Below are 18,898 nucleotides of genomic sequence, written 5' to 3'. Positions count from 1 at the left end.
AAGACAAGAAGGCTTCTGAAAGCTATTTATTATGAAGAATAAATTCTCAATATGTAGCAAATTATACTGCAGAAGAATGAGACAGGATTCTCATAGCCTTGTATATACAGTAAGTCTCAACTGTTTACAAAGTTGATCTCCAAATCAGCAATCACAGTCAACTCAAAAATATCCTTATTGTCTTTCAGAACCTAGGATATGATTTTCTGACTTTTAGAATTTTTCCTTTCTAGTTAGTGGCAGACAATATATTATGCCAAACCAATCTGAAAATTAGGAGTTATAATAGTGGCTACAGAAAAATTATCTATATCCATATTAAATGTGATACTCTATTCATCACTTAATTCTCTCCATATAGGGCAAGGTAATTAGAGCTTTCATAAATTCCTTTTGAGAATGGGAAACAATTGTATCAGAGGAGAATGGTCATGTTGTTATTAAAATTTGGTTTACCACTGTGCACCTCACTCTAATCTAAAAACTTGACTATTTTGCCACAAACATCAATGTTTAACATTTAAATATATCTGTGTATTCATTTTTATACTTCTTGAAAGTATTTCTAGGATCACAAAGGTAAATTGCTAAAAAAAAAAATCCCTTTCCCCCAGATGGCAATTGTGGGGGTGAAAGGAGTTCGTCTAATGCTATTGCTAATCTGGTATGACACTAGAAAACAAAGAAACCAAAGCAGACATTAAATGTTAACTATACCTGTGACCTCAAACTCCTCTATAACTGCCCTAAGGTTCTAAAAAATTAACTAGACTTTGTTGAAGTCCTAACTGCTGTGACCCCAATTTACTCCCCTAAGACTCCAAGCCTGGGGAAAAAAAAATGAAAAAATATTCACTGAAATAAAATCAAGAACGTACTATAAAATGATATGTGGTGGTTATTTCCTTTTTCTTTGAGGTCTCCTTTAGTGGTGGGTTAATCTGACAGGAAGGTGAAGTCTAGTATTCAGGAAAGGAAAAGATGTAAGAATATCTGAAAATATGTCTGCATTCCAGATATTAACCCACTATTTTGTGTATTATATACACTTCTCTCCATTGGCACAGGTAATAATTTTTGAAATTGTCATTTACCTATCAGGAGGCTCTTCTAGTGCCACCAACAAGTATACCTATTTTGGTCAACACTGTCCTCTTTGGAAAATAGGCAAAGAAAGAATCGTACCCAAAGAATCCAACTGCTTTATTCCACTAAATAGTCCAGCAGCTGGATCGAATATGCTCCATGGAGGTCAGTGAAACTGAGAACAGCTGGCATAGAAATGTCACCCTTCAAGTTGATTTCACAATGAAAAGGTATTTCTCATCAGGCTACTGGGAAGATTCTACTCTCTTAATATATACTCTGCACTAAAAACAGACTTAAGGGGGCACCTGGGTGGCTCAGTCGGTTAGGTGTCTGCCTTCAGCTCATGATCCCAGGGTCCTGGGATCGAGTCCCGCATCGGGCTCGCTGCTCAGCGGGGGGTCTGCTTCTCTCTCTCCCACTCCCCCTGCTTGTGCTCTCTCTCTCTGTCAAATAAATAAAACCAAAAAAAAAAAAAAAAGGAAAAGAAATCTAGATTTGTACATAAATTAGAGAATGATTAAATGTTCTTAACTTAGAAAAGAAGTGTACCCAAGACTCACTCTTTAGAAATCACTCTCCTCTCCTGGTTTTAGCATGACTCAGGTGATCAAATTTTTTGATTACAGGAATTATATGACCTGACAGATATACTTATAAACTTTTGTAAACTCCAGTCTCTTCCTAGTAACATATAGCTAAAGGAGGGAGATGAGTTAAAGAATCCCCCAAGTACTTAGTCTCTGTTTAACCAAGCACCTCAACTTTTTAGGAGTGGCAAAACAGGATTTTTTAACCTTTTTTTTCTTTCTTTCTCCTAACACTCTCTAGTAATGAAACTGAGAAACTTAATTGCCCAAGAAGGGAGGAAAATCCAAATTGGTCCATCTAGAGTTGCTAACTGTGTATAAAGAATCTAAAATACTGAAACTCATTTTAAAAATCTCTTTTTCAAGTGAAAGCTGTTAATTGATGCTAATTCAGTTTCATTTTTAAGATCAGAAGGATGCTAAACTACATTGTAAGGATGCTACTCTTACCAGACGTTTCAAGGGCCCCCGACGTAGAAATGAGAGAATTTTAAAGTATCCTCTTAGAAAACTTGCCACTTAGAGGGCCAAGTCTTTATAAATGAAAATGTCTGGATTTAACAACAACAACAAACGTCTTACTGAAAAGCACTAAATTTTAAAATAAGACATATTTACCTTTTAAGCTGAGAGAGAAAAATGATGCTCAAAGTCATACGAAACCTTCAGTGTTTACAAACGCATGCCTCTGCGGCTAGAAGGAAATGGAGTGTGTGCCGCCCTGCAATATAGTCCATGAAGATGGATAGCTACCACTCACTCCAGCCAACTGTAACTCCATGCAGGAATGTGAGCCTCGTGTTGAAAATCTCCTTTTCCATCAGATAATTATGCAAAATCTTTCCATTTTAAAGTATTAACATTTTTATTATAAAAATCTTAAGGAAAAAAGTCCCAGTTAAGAAAAGGGGTCAAAAAGCGTCTATAACCCACATGTAGGCAGGCAGTTTATGACATGAGAACTAGTCGTCTAAGTCCTAGTCTAGTTCTGATCTCATATTACTTGGTATAAATATCTTAAAGTAAAATGCTTAGCATTCAGGGAAATTCAACATTAGAAATATTAGCCATTCCTGGAAATAGATTTTGGACCTAGAAATGGTGTTTGGAGTTTTCATGGGGAAAATGGGAAGAAAAGATTTGGTAGAACTCTACAAACATTAGAAAGAAAACAAATACCTCCATCATCTTCTATTGGGTCTTTACAAAATTAAATGTTAGAAGTTTCTTCTTTTATACCTAAAACCTGAATGCTAGAATGGGCTGAGTTACAATGTCACATGGAAGACTGATCATTGATTAAAGCATCGTTTCTGAATCTTATTACAAGTTATTAGGCTCTTTGGAAAATACCATCATACCTCTGACAAGATTTCAAGAAAAGCAACAGAGAGAACTGTAATTACAAAGCACACCAATGACCAGGACCAAATATGACTGCTTGAAAAGAAGAAATGTTTTCCTTAGAAATGATGTGCTGATATGAAGTGGCTGATAAGCAGGTCTGGTCGGTTAAAACCGACGTGGAATTTAACTGGCCATAGTCAAGTATCACTTTAAAAGGTAAGTTAATTTGACCAGATCATTCTGAAAAAGAGCATTACTCCCTCTCCTTTCTCACTTGTGACCCAGATAAAACAAATATCTGATTTATCTGAATACTATCTTTAAAAAAAATAAGACCTATCAATTTTATATAACCTTAAAACTCTACCCAAACGGATATGTTCAGGTTTACATAAATATATACACACATATATTTTATAAATGCCAGAAGTCAAGACACAAGCCCATAGGGGTGTGTGGCCATGATAGGCCAATCATGTAACTCTGGCTATTGTAGGACTGTTGAGGTGGGTGGGTCTCTGTCCTACAATTACAGCTGTCAGCTTTTAACAGCCTTCCCACGAGGAAATCTTTGCCTTTTGTTCAAAATCTGAACAAAACTCACCTCTGAACTAACAGAGATATGTTAACAGGACACCTGGCACAAAGGGATTAAGACAAAGTGGTTCTTATACAGTCTCTCAGGCTGTCAGTCATCTAGACACAAGTGAGTCAGCATCCACGGTGTTCAGAAGGTAGAGTTCAGGCTGAGCTGTCAATCCCAGATGGTACTAAGGACAAAAAAAATGGAAAAGGGTTAGACTGATTTGCAAGTATTTATCTATTTATTAATGTATTTATTATTAAAAGATTTTATTTATTTGACAGAGAGAAAGAGCATAAGCAGGGAAAGTGGCAGGCAGAGGGAGAAGCAGGCTTCCCTCTGAGCAGGGAGCCTGATGTGGGACTTGATCCCAGGACCCTGGGATCACAAACCGAGCAGAAGGCAGACACTCAGCCGACTGAGCCACCCACGCGCCCCATGATTTGCAAGTATTTAAATATTGTAACTGGCATGTGAGGACCTATAATCAGCACTTCAATAGAGGCCTTTATTCAGTACAGCTATATTGATTTTTATTTCAGAAAAGAAATAGCTTACAGATACGTGAATGGTTTATGGCACATAAAATAATAACTGGGAGCTGAAATAGTTAAGAATTGCGATAGTGCCAAATGCCCTCAGCAAAATTTGCACTTGGCTATTCTTGGGATACACTTGGCTGCAATTTTTTTTTTAAGATTTTATTTATTTGACAGAAAGAGAGAGCACAAGCAAGGGGAGGGGCAGAGGAAGAGGGAGAAGCAGGCTCCCCGCTGAGCAGGAAACTGGGACTCCAACTCCGACTCGGGCTGGATTCCAGGACCCCAGGATCATGACCTGAGCCACTTAACTGACTGAGCCAACCAGACACCCCAGGATAGCTACTTCTGATAAGGACATTGAGAGCCAACACAGAGTGCTTTTGTATTCTAGTACTGTTTTAGAAATCAAATAAATTCTAAATAATTAAATATTAGAATACTAATTCTAAATTATTAGAATTAAATATTAATTCTAAATCCTGAGCTCAGTCTAAATCCTGAGCCATATTATCCAGGTCTCATGATCTTTTGGCACCTGAGCAGAGAAAAGTGCTGAGGGAGGGAAATGACCTATGGGTCTCAAATGTTTGTCAGGCTGAATTGGAATCGCTTGGACTACTTTTAAAACACTGCCAGATCACCTTCCTGGAAATCCGAACCCCTGTGGTTTATTTTGTTTTGATCCACAACCCAGAACAGAGCCCAGCACCAGGCTTGCACTCCTGACTCTGAGATCGACACCTGAGATGAGATCAAGAGTTGATTGCTTAACTCAGTCAGCCAGGTGCCCGCCCCTTTTTTTTCTGAATCCCTGTGGTTTGTGTTGGGATCTGTGAAGTTGTAGTTTGTTTACCCCTTTTCTCTCCTCTGCATACACCGTGAGACAATCACTGAATCTCATTTTAGCCCTACTGTTATTACTTAGGGCTTTAGGAATGTCATCACCCCTTGGCATCAATAGCCTAAGAGTTAATGCAGAATGTAGACTATAAATCCATAGGAGAATATCCCTATTATAGTATAGTGGAAAAGGCACCAGAGTTGGTTTCAAGCTCTAACTCTGCCAATTCCTGTGACCTTGAGCAAGTTCATGTACCCTTTTGGAGCCTTATCCTACTTATTTGTAAAATGGGAATAAATGCTACATTTGAAAATGCCGAGTACGTTAATGTGCTGTTATGTTAGTCTTCAACAAATGTAACTTTTTAACATATTACAAATTGCCCCGTATACCTCACAGGCTTGTGATGGCTATGTGAAGATGACCCCAGATGAAACCCAAGATAAAACTATTCTAAGTACAGTGACTAACACTAGCCTTGGGGCAGAGACAACTCTTCAGACAAGCCTCCTTATTCACTTCAGGTCTTATGTCTCAGGTTTTAGTAACCAAGAGCGATTGTCAGATACACTATAAATTCACTGCAGCCTTTTCACAAGCGCTGAGGTGGTGGGCTTCCTCATTATGCAGTAGGCAAGGGTTGCATTATTAGTCCTGTGATCCCCAGAGTCACTCAGATGACTTACTAGACAGAACCTCCTTGTTGAAGTTTGTCTGAGACACTGAGAAACGACAGAGGAATAGGCTAAATACTGTCAGGGGCAGAGAGGTAGTGCAAATGAGTAAGCTTAACAGTTCTTAGCTACCACTGGGGTGGGATCACAGAGGGCCCTGCCCTGTTCATCTGGCAGACAAATGCTTACCAAAAAGCATTCAAAGTTGTTTCAAATTTAGCACAGTCCAAACAAAATTAGTTTACCAGTTGGCAACTTGTGAGCTAAAACATACTCTATAATCAGAGTATCACCCAAATGCTTTGATGTGTTCCTGGTCCTGCCAAACACCCAGCTTGGCGTCTTAACCTTGCATGAAATGTGTACTATGTATTATATAGGATGGTTCGGTAATGACAATGTGGGCTCTGGAGTTAAGCTATTCAAGTTGAAGCGCCAATCGCCTATCTACGAGCAATGTGATGTGGGGAGTGACTTTCTGGCTTTTCAATCGCCTCATCTATAAAGAGGCTGATCCTCTTGTTGCAACAATTAAACGAGGGCAGAGGAGTGCTCAGACCAGGACTAGCACATAGTAGTCAGCGTTAGCCGTTTTTAACATTCATAAACTAAGGTGCCAAGAGAAGCTGATACGTTTAGATTCACTGGTCCTATCCAATAAAGGAGCAGAAAGCATCCCAGAGGGCGAAGCTAAAAGAAATGTCTCCAATCAGGATCTTCAAATTGTTACATCTTATCTTAGTTCTGAAATTAAACCCAGATTAAGAAGGGAGAGCTAAATGAGGGAGGATAACACTGAGAACAGAATTCCCAGATTACTTCTATCCTGTTACAGTATTTGGCTCCTGTAAGACACACAGGAAAATCTTACAACAGAGAAAGGGAAAATGAAGTTCTAGTGACAACCTTGGGATAAATGAAGTGCTGACTTTCCTGTCACTGGTATGGTGACAGGGCCTGTAGTTTACTATGCCTGAGCTTTGTTTTATTAAATGGTGACAATATTTCCATTTATATCAGTTCTGCCAAAATGCTTTCAATTTTTAAGCTAAGCAATTTTGGTTTTTCTTTTCAAATACTCATACTTTTTTTTATTGGCAGCACATACGGAATATAAAAGCATACTTCAATGGTGAAACAAGACTACAGATAGAAAAATGTTCAGCTTAGAGCAAAAAAAGGCAGAATAACAATTTTTTTTTAGTTTAAATATGGCAATGATGTGACCTTTAGCAACAGCAAAACTATTTGACTAAGTGGGTAAACTGGTATTAGTGTTTGGGGTCTGCAGTTCACCAAGTCTTCCAGGGACTAAACCTATTTACACCTCCATCCCTTTAAAAGAATCACTAACAATATGGGCTTAAAATGTCATCTAGGTGCTGGCTGATGCTGCAGTATTTTGGAAATATTTTTTTTTCTTTTTAAGATTTTATTTTTATTATTTATTTGTCAGAGTGCGCGCAAGTGCAAGTATGAGGAGCGGCGGGCTCCCTGCTGAGCAAGGAGCCTGATGCTGGGCTTGGTCTCAGGACCCTTGGATCATGACCTGAGCCGAAGGCAGACTCTTAACTGACTGAGCCACCCAGGCATCCCCGGAAGTATTTTCAAGGTTAAAAAAAATACCCAGGAAACCAAACAGGGAAAGGAAAAATTTTTAATTACAAACCAGTTTACATACTGTTAAATGGGCACGAACAGCTCAGTTGTAACCACTTGTAATAACACTAGTAGGACCTCACAGGAGCCAAACTACAGCTCTTCCCCATCCATTAACTCCTGGTGTGCTGTAACAGCACAATTACTTCATGTCACATTTATGGAGAACAAGGACCACTTTACATAAAGTACAACTGTATACTTTTAACATTCGGCACAAACACCACATGCTGGCACTGGGAGACTTCACAGCAGTGTTTATTGCACCCAGAGTACTGGTTGAAGTATACTTTCATTCTGACAGGATCAAATGGAATACAGTATAGGAGTATTTTTAACACCGTCAAACACCACACATATAAAATGCCACTTAACTGGCAGGAAATTTTCCATCATATTAAGTCATAAGCAAAACTTTCAAAAGAAAACAAGCAGCTTTACCTGAACTTCTAAATACTGTGAATCTGAGACTGACTGGACCTACCCAGACTCAGGGCAAAGGTTGTAAGTATTATTGTACTGTCTTTACAAAAAATTTTTCTTGTCAATTTTGCCTTCACCTAGTCCAACCAGATGAGAGATTAAGATGTCAGTCCCTAGTATCTTCACAGAGTGCCCTTATGACCAGTTTGGGGAATAATGACATGGAGAGGGGCAGATGTGAGGACGAACAGTGAGGGAAATTTATCTTTCATGATCCTGTGCTATATTACTCAAGGGGCTAAGATAAGGTATGGTCAGTGATACACAGCAGTTTATCCTTAATGCCTTTTGAAAGACAATCCATCCAATCTGTACTCTTGACTGTGTGCAAAATATCAGCAATAATGCATTTAGGGGCTCAGATGAATAGAGAATATCAATCAACCCGGACTCTAGAAGGAAAGTCCCAAAAATGAGAAGTCCTTCAATGCCATTCCCATTACTATTCTCATCAAGTCCATGGCTGTAACAGACTTGATTATTTATCTCCACCAGACAAATGTGAATTGATTGGATATAATCACATAATCTCAGGCTCCACATGTAAAAATGTCAGCAGTGGCTGAAGAGCTGCAGCTTCATGCTGAAGGGACCCACGTCCTCTGACTCCAGAGCTCCACCATCTGGTCTCAAAGTTTTTCCCTCTGAGGGAATGGCTGAAGAGAGGTAGCCCAGTGCAACCTTGCTGAGAGAGAACTTTTCAATCACAGTGATTCCTACTGACTTGCTGAGAGAGAGAAAGAGCTTTGCAACAGTTAGGTCCACAGCTCCTGAGATTGCCTTGCAAGTTGTCTTGGGCATGCTTCGGAAAACCATGACAATTCTGGTAGGAGGTGTCTTTTAGGAATAAAATAGATGGCTCTTCTTTCCTTTAAAGTCTCTTCTCATTCCAAAATCTCATGTCAGTTCATAAAGGCTACCATCTTTTTCTATAACCAACCTCCTGAATGAGGAAGGTGAAGGTTTTACAACTCTATGTGCTCAAGAATAAATATCATCGGGAAAGCTCTGTACTAACATGAAAGTTAAGAAAATCAGGACTTAAAAGAAAATCCTGATAAGCTTTCGATCTCTGAGGAAAATCTGCTCAGTGATTTTCTAAGGTGATTAATAACCACCAGCTACATGTCAGCTTTGCTATTTGTGTGTTTAGCACCAGCTTTATCCTTTCTCATCCCTCTTAACTTCCACCAAGAAATTTAAAGCGGAAATAAGTTAAAACAATCCTGAACCTGAAAGAGGGAGATGCTTCATAATTTTATATTCAATATGGATGAAACCAGTTTCATTGAGATTTTATCTTTTTATAATCAAAATAACTGACAGGGTATGCATAAGAAAAAAAGTATTTCTCAGCCTTTTATCTTTTTATAAACAAAACCTGCATACCCATCCTGTAATTTATCTTATGAAAACTTTATTACATTTCTCAAATATGTTTTTTTTTTTAACACATAGCCTGGTTAAGAAGCATGCACATAGGATTATCTCTCAAAAGGATAAAACAAGCTGGCCCCTGGGCAGCTACTTAAGAGTTTGTGTTGGAATGATAGCAGCAAATGTCAGCTTTTCAAAGATCCTGTCTAATCTATTTCCCAGGTTAGGAGGTCAGGAAGAAAAAAAAAATTCCATCTTTCAAACATATATTGAAACAAAGTCTTTCCCAACAAAGAGTTGAGTCTTAAATGCAGTCTGTGCAACAGCACATACTTTTGGCTATGTTCACACAGTAAACCACAGAAACACACTGGCTCTGATGGCTATACTTGTGGAAGACAGACTGATCCAGTGTTTACTTAGTATAGCCACCAGTGGCTTCTCCGGTCAGCAGGACTTTAGAGATGCTTACCGTGTGCGCACAGTCCAGGAAGGACATGCCCAATGCAATCAAACATTGCCAACCCTGAAAGATAAAGTATGGTTATCATTCACCAACCTCTCTGCAGACCCCTCTTCCCATCATGACGGCTCACACTGTACTGCTCAGATGCAAACCTGCTCTCTTCCTTTTTTTTTTTTTTTAAGATTTATTTATTTCTTTGTCAGAGAGAGATAGAGGGAGGGAGAGAGAGAGAGAGCACGAACAGGGCGATAGGCAGGCAGAGGGAGAAGCAGGCTCCCTACTGAGCAAGGAGCCTGATGCAGGACTTGATCCCAGGACCCTGGGATCATGACCTGAACCGAAGGCAGACACTCAACTGACTGAGCCACCCAGGTGCCCCCCTGCTCTCTTCCTTGAATATGTATCTAGCTCTGCTCATCTCCTACCACCCAGGTTGCACAAGTCATTCTTCCAACCCCTTACCCCCCTTCAAGACATCCTGGAATCTGCCTTCCTCAACAAAGTTTCTTCATACTATTTTCAATATCAAGTTGCCAGTTCCTACTGCTTTGTGCTTGTCGTTTGTTTCTTTTGCCAACTGGGAGTTCCCTGAAGACCCTTTTTCTTCAGTCCTACCCCATTCCTCATGACGCAGGCAGAGGTGGAGGTAATGACCGACAGACCAATACAACTGGGATAGTATCCCAAACTACTCTATGAAGTACGTGTTTTGGGGTTTAACAGCAGTAACCGACCCGGAATCAGTCCTCAGCCTAAAAATGGGGCTTCAACAACCTTGACGGTCTCAGGGTGACTGAGGACACTCAGTCTCTTCATAGCTAATTTGTAGGAAGGAAGGATTCCCTTATCTTCTATAGTGAATTTTTAAAATAATTCCTATCAAGGACATGTTCAGTTACTTGGGTTTCCTTGGGGTAAATCCTTAGAATATAGATTCAGCATAATCCTAGTGTGCTCAAGGTATACTGGGGAAGAGAGAAGAAAAAATAAATAAATCCAGGACATAATTTTTCAACAGTCACTAAAGTGATTTTCTCAATCTAGTACTTAACCTGTGACAGATACTGGCATGGGGACTAGGTAAGAGCTAAAAAGATCAGCAGGTCTCCAGGCTCCATCCTTAACCATTCTCTGCAGCATGTATGGTATAAATTCTGCTGTCCCTAACACCACACATGCATTTTTCAGAGAAATCTGTACAGAACAGGGAGGAGCATTTGTTGTTTTTGTTGCTAGAACTATTTTCCATTACTATAAGTAATGTTACAGAAGACTTGGAAAATAGAGAAAAGAATATATCCATCAAGGAAACATCCTAACACAGCTACTATCACCATTTTTTACATAATTTACCCAATTTTTGAAAAAAAATATTTATTATCTTGGAATACATTATTCTGCATTCATTTTCTGTGTAGCTATGATTTTATAACCATCATTTTTAAATAACTCTAGAGTAATTCAATGAGAGAATATCACTATTCTTTCTTTAGTAAACAGCTATTAAAATCTTATGCCACTCCCTTTCTATACTGTTCTTTTAATTCCTCAAACACACTACACTCTCTTATCAGGAATTTTTTTTTTAAGTTATTTATTTATTTATTTGAGAGCGAGCGAGCACAAGCATGAGTGGGCAGAGGGAGAGGGAGAAACAGACTCCCCACTGAGCAGGGAGCCTGAAATGAGGCTTAATCCCAGAACCCTGAGATCTTGACCTGAGCCAAAGGCAGATGCCTAACTGACTGAGCCACCCAGGTGCCCCTCTTATCAGGAATTATTAAGAATGGAAACCAGACAGAAGTGACATGACAGCTCTTAAGAATCAAAATAAATCTTACAGTTAAAAATACCGTTTAACCACAGTTGACTTAATTTCATGTAAACTGTCTCATTAACCTGGAGATAGGACTGCTATGTGCTTAAAAAAAAGACTGCTACGTGCTCTTTTGGGTCCTTTCATTTTGGTGTTAATAAGCCCCATCTCTACCATCTCTGACACCTACACCTCTGCCCCTCCTGAATGGACTTACCAGGTAAAACACAAAGCTCAGATAAGCCACACTGACCACAGCAGCTACCACATACAATGCCACATGCCCGAGTTCCTGGACATAAACCAGGACAAAGTACATGTTGATGGAACAGACGATAAGGACCAATATCCCGCCTGCAATCCTCCAGCCTCTGTAAAAGAAGCATCAGTCACTGGTGGAACAGTCCAACCCATTCACAAGCAGAAAAGGACACTGTCCGGTAGGGTAGACAGGACAGGAGTAAGAGGCATCTCAAAATGAACTGAAAATTGTTACTATGTCCCAAGTAAGACCACCAATAGGGAGAAAGAGGGGGGAAAATACTCTCAAATAATCCTTAATATTTAAGTCCCTAGAAATGCAACAAGTCCTGAGTACCTAGAGATGCAACAATTTCAAAAACCCCATACCCTTTCAAGATGTATATAAAAGGTATTTGTTTATGGTTTTCTCATTAAGATCATTTAACATGGAATTAAGGTGCTTTACACTTCAGTGACTAAAGCTGAAGAATTAACAAAGCCCTAAGAGCGGAACTTTCTCCTGCTAGAAATGAAAAACGTGCTTGCCTTTTTTACCACGTTCACAGTCTTTGTTCTCTGAGCCAAAGACTGAGGGGGGCAGCTCCAGCATTCACCTCTCAAAACATGTGGTTCCCCTCCATGACTCATTTCCTGACTGGCCTATTCAATGAAGACATGCTTCCCCCACGTATTTTTGGGGAACTGAGAGCAGTACACTCACATTCCATTGGCAAAGTCATTCATAACTGGCCGCAAGCTCGTAAACGTGAGGATGGGTATCAGAGCAAAGGGAAGCTGGAAAAGAGAGAAAGAAGATCAGATAGAGCTACTGGAGATCCTTGTATTACCCCCAAGAGCAGCACTGTTAGCACAAGGGAAACACACATCCCACCTCATCTACCCCATGAGAAATTATTCCTATCATCCCAAGATGCTCATGCCTTATGTTGAAACCTGTAGAGCCGTCATTAATTTAGCATTGATTCTGATCCTGTGTCTTTATAAACATTCGTATCTGCCTTGCCTTTTTAACCTCAATAGGACCTAGCAGTGTCCTGTGTTATTTAATGTTTGCTTGGATTAAAAACAGTAATTTTATACTCTATATGTAATTATAGCAGATAATTCCCATTCAACAGGCTTTTATTTTATTTTAAGATTTTATTTATCTGATAGAGAGAGAGGGAACACAAGCAGGGGGAGTGGGAGAGGGAGAAGCAGGCTTCCCACTGAACAGAGAGCCCGATGCGGGGCTCAATCCCAGGACCCTGCAATCATGACCTGAGCCAAAGGCAGATGCTTAACAACTGAGCCACCCAGGTGCCCTAGGCTTTTTTTTTTTTTTTTTTTTTAAGATTTTTATTTATTTGAGAGAGAGAAAGAGCACAAGCAGGGGGAGCGGCAGGCAGAGGGAGGAGACTCCCCACTGAGCAAGGAGCCCGAAGCGGGGCTCAATCCCAGGACCCTGGGATCACGACCCGAGCTGAGCCAGATGCTTAACCAACTGAGCCACCCAGGCGCCCCTTTTTAAAAAGATGTCATTTATTTATTGGACAGAGAGAGAGAGAGAGAGAGAGAGCACAAGCAGGGGAGCTGCAGGCAGAGGCAGAGGGAGAAGCAGGCTCCCCGCTAAGCAGGGAGCCTGATGCGGGGCTGAACACAGGGCTCCATCCCAGGACCCTGGGATCATGACCTGAGCTGAAGGCAGATGCTTAACCGACTGAGCCACCCAAGCGCCCCTCAACATGCTTTTATAAACCAAACCATTTCTAAAAGTTTTTTAGATACCAGGGATTCCATACATTTACTGCAGACTGAGACTGTGCCTCTTTCTTCCTCTGAATTTTCCCCAGCACCCAGCACTACAGGCTTGGTACCTACGGGCAATATATAATGCTGCCTGATTAAATGGGATGGGAGTTTCCCCAGCTCCCTCCTCACCTGTAAGCTCTGCAGAACATTCAGGAAGTCATTCATCCCCGTTAGATGCTCTACATCCTGGAAGATAGCAACAAGCAGAGTAGGGATGATGGCAATAGAGCGGGTGAGAATCACTCGGGCAAAGCGTGACCATTTTAGGTTCAGGAATCCCTGGAAGAAAACACAGAAGCAGGATGAATGCCTAGAACAGGAAACAGAGAAAGGTTTGGGGAGGTTCGGGAAGATCCTAGAAACATGGGATTAAGAAGTAACAAAAGGGCAATCGATATTTTCTTCCTCTAATCTATACCAGTCAAAACAGCACATACCTCCATGACAAACTGGCCAGAGTAAGTTCCTGTCATGGTGGAGCTCTGTCCTGCAGCCAGGATCCCCACTGCCCAGATATAGAGTGCAGCTGGCCCAAAGTAACATCCTAGTACAACACCCTGGGAGAGGCAGGGGAGAAAGATGTTTGTGTCAATGATCTGCTTAGACAATGACCAAAACAGAATTTCTCTGCAGCATTTCTCCCTCTTCTTTTGCTATGTACCAACCTACACCACGTACTGTGCTGGGCGCTACTCCCCAGAAGCTAGACTCAGGACCTGACCTCATTTTAGAGGCCTTCAACATAAATTTTGCTGGATATTCCTTCATTCCTCTGCTCAGTCTTTTCTCCAAGTTCCTAAAGCCTTCATCCTCAACTTATATCTTAAATATGTTTAAAAAAAAAAAAAAGAAGAAAGCCTACACAACATTTCCCAAATTATATTACTTAACACACTATTCTGGAAGATAGTAACAAGAGTGAAGAGAAAGGTCAAATACATTTGGGAAATACTACATAAATTATGTATTCTACTCTTGGGAGATTCATAATGTAACCAGCATAAAAAGGACTGAGAGGTCCCAATAAAGAATACTTTACTAGGAGTACTTTCTTTAGTCTCCCCCAATTCACATCCTATAAAACAATATAATATCAACATAACTCTGGGAATTGCTGATACAGTTCATTTTCAGCTGATCCTCTATTCCCTCCCATGTAATCCAGAAATGCTTGTGTGGCATCTAGACCTCTGAAATAAATGACACTCCAGAGAAGATAGGTTCAGCTCCAAAGCGAACCCACAGGAAAGATCAGACACTGTGCCAAGAATACTGATTCAGGAGCAGTGATCACAAATCTGAAAAGGCTTACCCCTTTGTAGATGTCCACAGTCAGTGTCGAGTTATCATCAGGAAAAAGGTGAGTGTGGGGACTGCTGTTATTTCTACAGACTGCAATCTGGAACGCAAAGCAGTTTAGGGGCAACTTTTATTTTTGAGGCAAGGACCAGACCAGAGGAGTTCTCCTGCAGATCACAAACTATGGGTCACATTCAAGTTATCTAGGAGACACAGGCTGGAGGTAAGACACTGGATACAGGGTGTAACACGAGCAGGGACTGGCAGCAAAGGCAGTTGTGGTCTTCTTCCATAATCCTTCTATACCCTCATGCCATCAAAAACATTTACTGAGTTAAGAGTGTGCCTGGTAATATGTGAATGCTGGCTGGCTTTAAGTGATGGGAGGAGGAGAGGGCCCTTAAGAAATATGAGAGGACTCCTTAGTCAAAGCAGAGCCAGGTGTCAGAGGTCCTATAGATAGGCAATCAGGAATCAAGATGATAGTGAATTCAAAATGCAAAAGAGTGTATCTCAGCCAGTTTCTGCTTTCTGTTTGTTGACTTCTCCCTATCCGTCCTCACCTCCAAATGGCAGGACTGGCAAGCAGGCTGGCGGTTGATAAACAGGAAACAAAAAGGGATGACAAAGAGCCCAAGAGACATGAAGCCACAAACACAACAGCGTAAGGCAATCTTTGCTATTCTGAGGCAAACTCCCTTCTGAGCCAATAGCTGGGAAACATGGGTCTAGGCTTGGTCTGCCCGCAGACTCTAGACTCTGACTAGTGCAGTGATGAGGGGGCAGTCCTAAGGCTGGAGATCTGTTTTCCTTGAGCTCCAAGTCACTGTTATTTTGCCTACCCTATTCCAGCCTTCACTACCCTCACATTCACTACCACTCATGACCCTGGCTTACTCACCACCTGGTCGTTGGTTTTCTCAAAAAATGCTTCGGCAAAGACTGAGACGACAAAGACGTTGATGATGAAGGAAACAAAGAGTGCAATGCAGGATTCAATGAAAAAGTACTTATTAGCTTCTCGAACTTCCTGCTTATTGGCTCGGTTTACCTGTCTGGACTAGAGAGATAAACACCAGTAGTCATTTTTTGATTATTTAGAACAAGATTCCTAGTAACATTTCGGCAAACAACTGACCATAAGAAATATGAGAAAACTTACTTACATCCCAGTTCATTAAGTGAGTAAGGACTTCATGACCCTCTGACAACACTGCACGTTCCCCAAACAGGAAATGATGACTGTACTACTGAGCTCTCAGTTACTGTGGCTAGAAGAACCACTGACATACAAAAACAACCTGATTTTCAGTCCTAACAACCTTAATTATAAAGGTCTCTGAAATCTTCCAGGAAACTACTGTATAAGACTGACTGATAAAACCTTGGTTGGGCTCTTTACTCCTTATCTCTTCAAGGTCACTCAGTCTTTTGGGATTTAAACACAAGAGATTTGGTGTACTTTTGGACCTATTATGAAGAGTTTTAGTCCCAGTTTCTCTGTGGGGTCACTTATTTCTGGCCACCTTTGTGACAAAAACAGAGTCTGAGTGTGTAAAATTTATAAACATCCAACCGTGGAAAAACCTTTCACTCCTTTAGGGCTCTAATGCTTTTAAACTAGTGTCCCCTGCAACTAAAGGAAACATGAACTATCTGGATGACACAGATATAAGGGCCATGCTCACCTTGACTAAGGCAGAATGCAAGTACATATTGTGTGGCATGATGACAGCTCCCACGATGCCCACAGCCTGCTCGACCTGTGGGGTGTGACAGCCTGAACAGGATGGCAGGAACATGCCCTTGAGTACCTGGCTCTGGCTGGGTTTCACTGTAATATACTACATACCAACATAACAACTATTAGAACGTGAGACCAGGGGTGTAACACAGTACTAGGAAACACTCAGCATCCACTGCTCCTTACAATACTCTTTTCAACAACCACCTAGAATAATGAGGAATACAGAACCATCAGAAAACCAAGAAGTATGAGGGACTTGCTTCCAGGTCTGAGAATTCAGGACTGTGATATTCAAATATTTCACATCATATTTTAGATATACAAAGTAGATGTGTGGAGAATGTCATTTACATTCTAAAGAATTAGACGGCTGCTAAGGGCCTCATTGACATTAGCTTCACAACAACTCCTATGAGACAGACCCAAGAATATAGTCAATTCTTGATTATCCATACTTATGCCTCTATTCACCTATGTTTATCTAAAAATCACTTACGTTTGCCACTAATGTATGCTGAGACTCATTCATAAATACTTCTCACACATACTTTTTCCTGGTTCAGCATTTCTCTTGGATGCCTTAGACTAATCTATTGTATAATCTACTTACAGATTAGATGTGCTTTTTTTTTTTTAAGATTTTATTTCTTTTATAAATGGAGAGACAGAGAGTGTGAGCGGGAGGAGGGGCAGAGGAAGAGAGAGAATCAGATACCTGAGATCATGACCTGAGCCGAAATCAAGAGTCAGACACTTAACCAACTGAGCCAGCCAGGCGCCCCAGATTACATGTACTTTTAAAAGGTTAGCCAGGCGTTTGTTTTCTCTGCTGCTGTCTTTTCTTGCGTTCTGTTCTGCCATGCCCTGCTCTGAAGCAACACCTGCCATCTCCCCCAGCAAGCGGCTCCGCTTTGTCCGGCTCTCAGAGCACGCCACCGCCCCGACCAAGGGGTCCGCACGGGCTGCAGGCTATGACCTGTACAGTGCCTATGATTATACACTACCACCTATGGAGAAAGCCCTTGTGAAAACGGACATTCAGGTAGCTCTTCCGTCTGGGTGCTATGGAAGAGTAGCTCCCCATTCTGGCTTGGCTGCAAAACACTTCATCGATGTAGGAGCTGGCGTCATAGATGAAGATTACAGAGGAAATGTGGGTGTCGTACTATTTAATTTTGGCAAAGAAAAGTTTCAAGTCAAAAAGGGCGATCGGATTGCACAGCTCATTTGTGAACGGATTTTTTATCCAGAAATAGAGGAAGTTCAGGTTTTAGATGACACTGAAAGGGGTTCAGGAGGTTTTGGTTCCACGGGGAAGAATTAACATTTATGCCAAGAATAGAAAATGAGGAAACGTACTTTTTTCTTAAAAATAAAGGATTTTTGCTTAGTGTTTTGCACATCTGTAAACATAATAGCTTTAGCTTCTAAAACTGTTTGGTTCTCTTAGGATTTAGGAAAAGATACCTGTGTTGGGGTCCCATAAAACCTTACTTATGTTTTTACACATCTGATTGTTGTATAAATCTGTGTGGTGACCTAATACAAGCTGTTTATTTTTTTAATTATGTGTTTATCAATTACGGATCCAAAAAACCCTGTATTATTTAATTCACTGAAAGCTTCCTCTTCAACTTACTTGTTTTGTAAATCGTAAGCAGTGCCTTTCATTCAATAAATTTGAATTCTTTCATAGATACAAATTATTGTATGAGTGACTAAAAAGTTAATAAAAAGAAGTTGAAGTTAAAAAAATAAAAAAATAAAAAAATAAAAGGTTAGCCAGGCCAGGGCGCCTGGGTGGCTCAGTTGTTAAGCGTCTGCCTTTAGCTCAGGTCATGATCCCAGGGTCCTGGGATCAAGCCCCACATCAGGCTCCCTGCTCAGCGGGAAGCATGCTTCTCCCTCTCCCACTCCCCCTGCTTGTGTTCCTGCTCTCGCTATCTCTCTGTCAAATAAATAAAATCTTAAAAAAAAAAGTTTAGCCAGGCCAATGAGCAAAAATGAGTTTATAACAACGGGACATAGAAAGCTACTATTACTGCATATAATGGTACTGATTCCTAGGAGTATCTGGGTTGGGGCACAAACCAGGAAACATCCACTATATCCTTTATAGTTCATTAACTGTCACAATACAGAGAAAATTCAAGCTGCAGTTGGTATAAGCCAGGATAAGCAAAACTAGAACCTCTCCAAGTTAACAGCCAGGAATAACCCTGCAGCTCCCTCCCGAGCCCTCTCCAAGGCTGCTCCTTGTGGGGCTAGCCAACTTGGAACCAAGGAGGCTAGTTTACAAAGTCCTAAAAAATCTGTTATTTTTGACCTAGGAG

General features: G+C 40.7%; 1 protein-coding gene and 1 pseudogene across 6 annotated transcripts in view; one reads left to right on the top strand and one right to left on the bottom strand.

Annotated features, from left to right (window-relative positions):
* Nucleotides 1–138: 138 nt before the first annotated feature.
* SLC11A2 (solute carrier family 11 member 2) overlaps nucleotides 139–18,898 on the bottom strand; it is a 40,029-nt gene continuing 21,269 nt past the window's right edge. For 5 of the 6 annotated variants that reach the window (XM_073881992.1, XM_073881993.1, XM_025882969.2 and 2 more), the window contains 9 exons: nucleotides 16,507–16,662; nucleotides 15,720–15,878; nucleotides 14,832–14,918; nucleotides 13,957–14,076; nucleotides 13,649–13,798; nucleotides 12,429–12,502; nucleotides 11,682–11,835; nucleotides 9,655–9,708; nucleotides 139–3,793 (listed from right to left, as the gene is read on the bottom strand). In XM_073881992.1, coding sequence (XP_073738093.1) covers nucleotides 3,716–3,793; nucleotides 9,655–9,708; nucleotides 11,682–11,835; nucleotides 12,429–12,502; nucleotides 13,649–13,798; nucleotides 13,957–14,076; nucleotides 14,832–14,918; nucleotides 15,720–15,878; nucleotides 16,507–16,662 — 1,032 coding nt within the window. In that variant the 3' untranslated portion in view covers nucleotides 139–3,715. The remainder of the gene's footprint in view (nucleotides 3,794–9,654; nucleotides 9,709–11,681; nucleotides 11,836–12,428; nucleotides 12,503–13,648; nucleotides 13,799–13,956; nucleotides 14,077–14,831; nucleotides 14,919–15,719; nucleotides 15,879–16,506; nucleotides 16,663–18,898) is intronic. The other variant, XM_073881995.1, reaches the window with a different exon arrangement.
* On the top strand, nucleotides 17,410–18,307 carry LOC112832344 (deoxyuridine 5'-triphosphate nucleotidohydrolase pseudogene; annotated as a pseudogene).

Source organism: Callorhinus ursinus, unplaced genomic scaffold (genome assembly GCF_003265705.2).
Source record: "Callorhinus ursinus isolate GAN/ISIS: 27379988/994484 unplaced genomic scaffold, GSC_fseal_2.0 scaffold44, whole genome shotgun sequence".
NCBI classification, from domain to species: Eukaryota; Metazoa; Chordata; class Mammalia; order Carnivora; family Otariidae; genus Callorhinus; species Callorhinus ursinus.
This window is presented reverse-complemented; position numbering and strand designations above follow the sequence as displayed.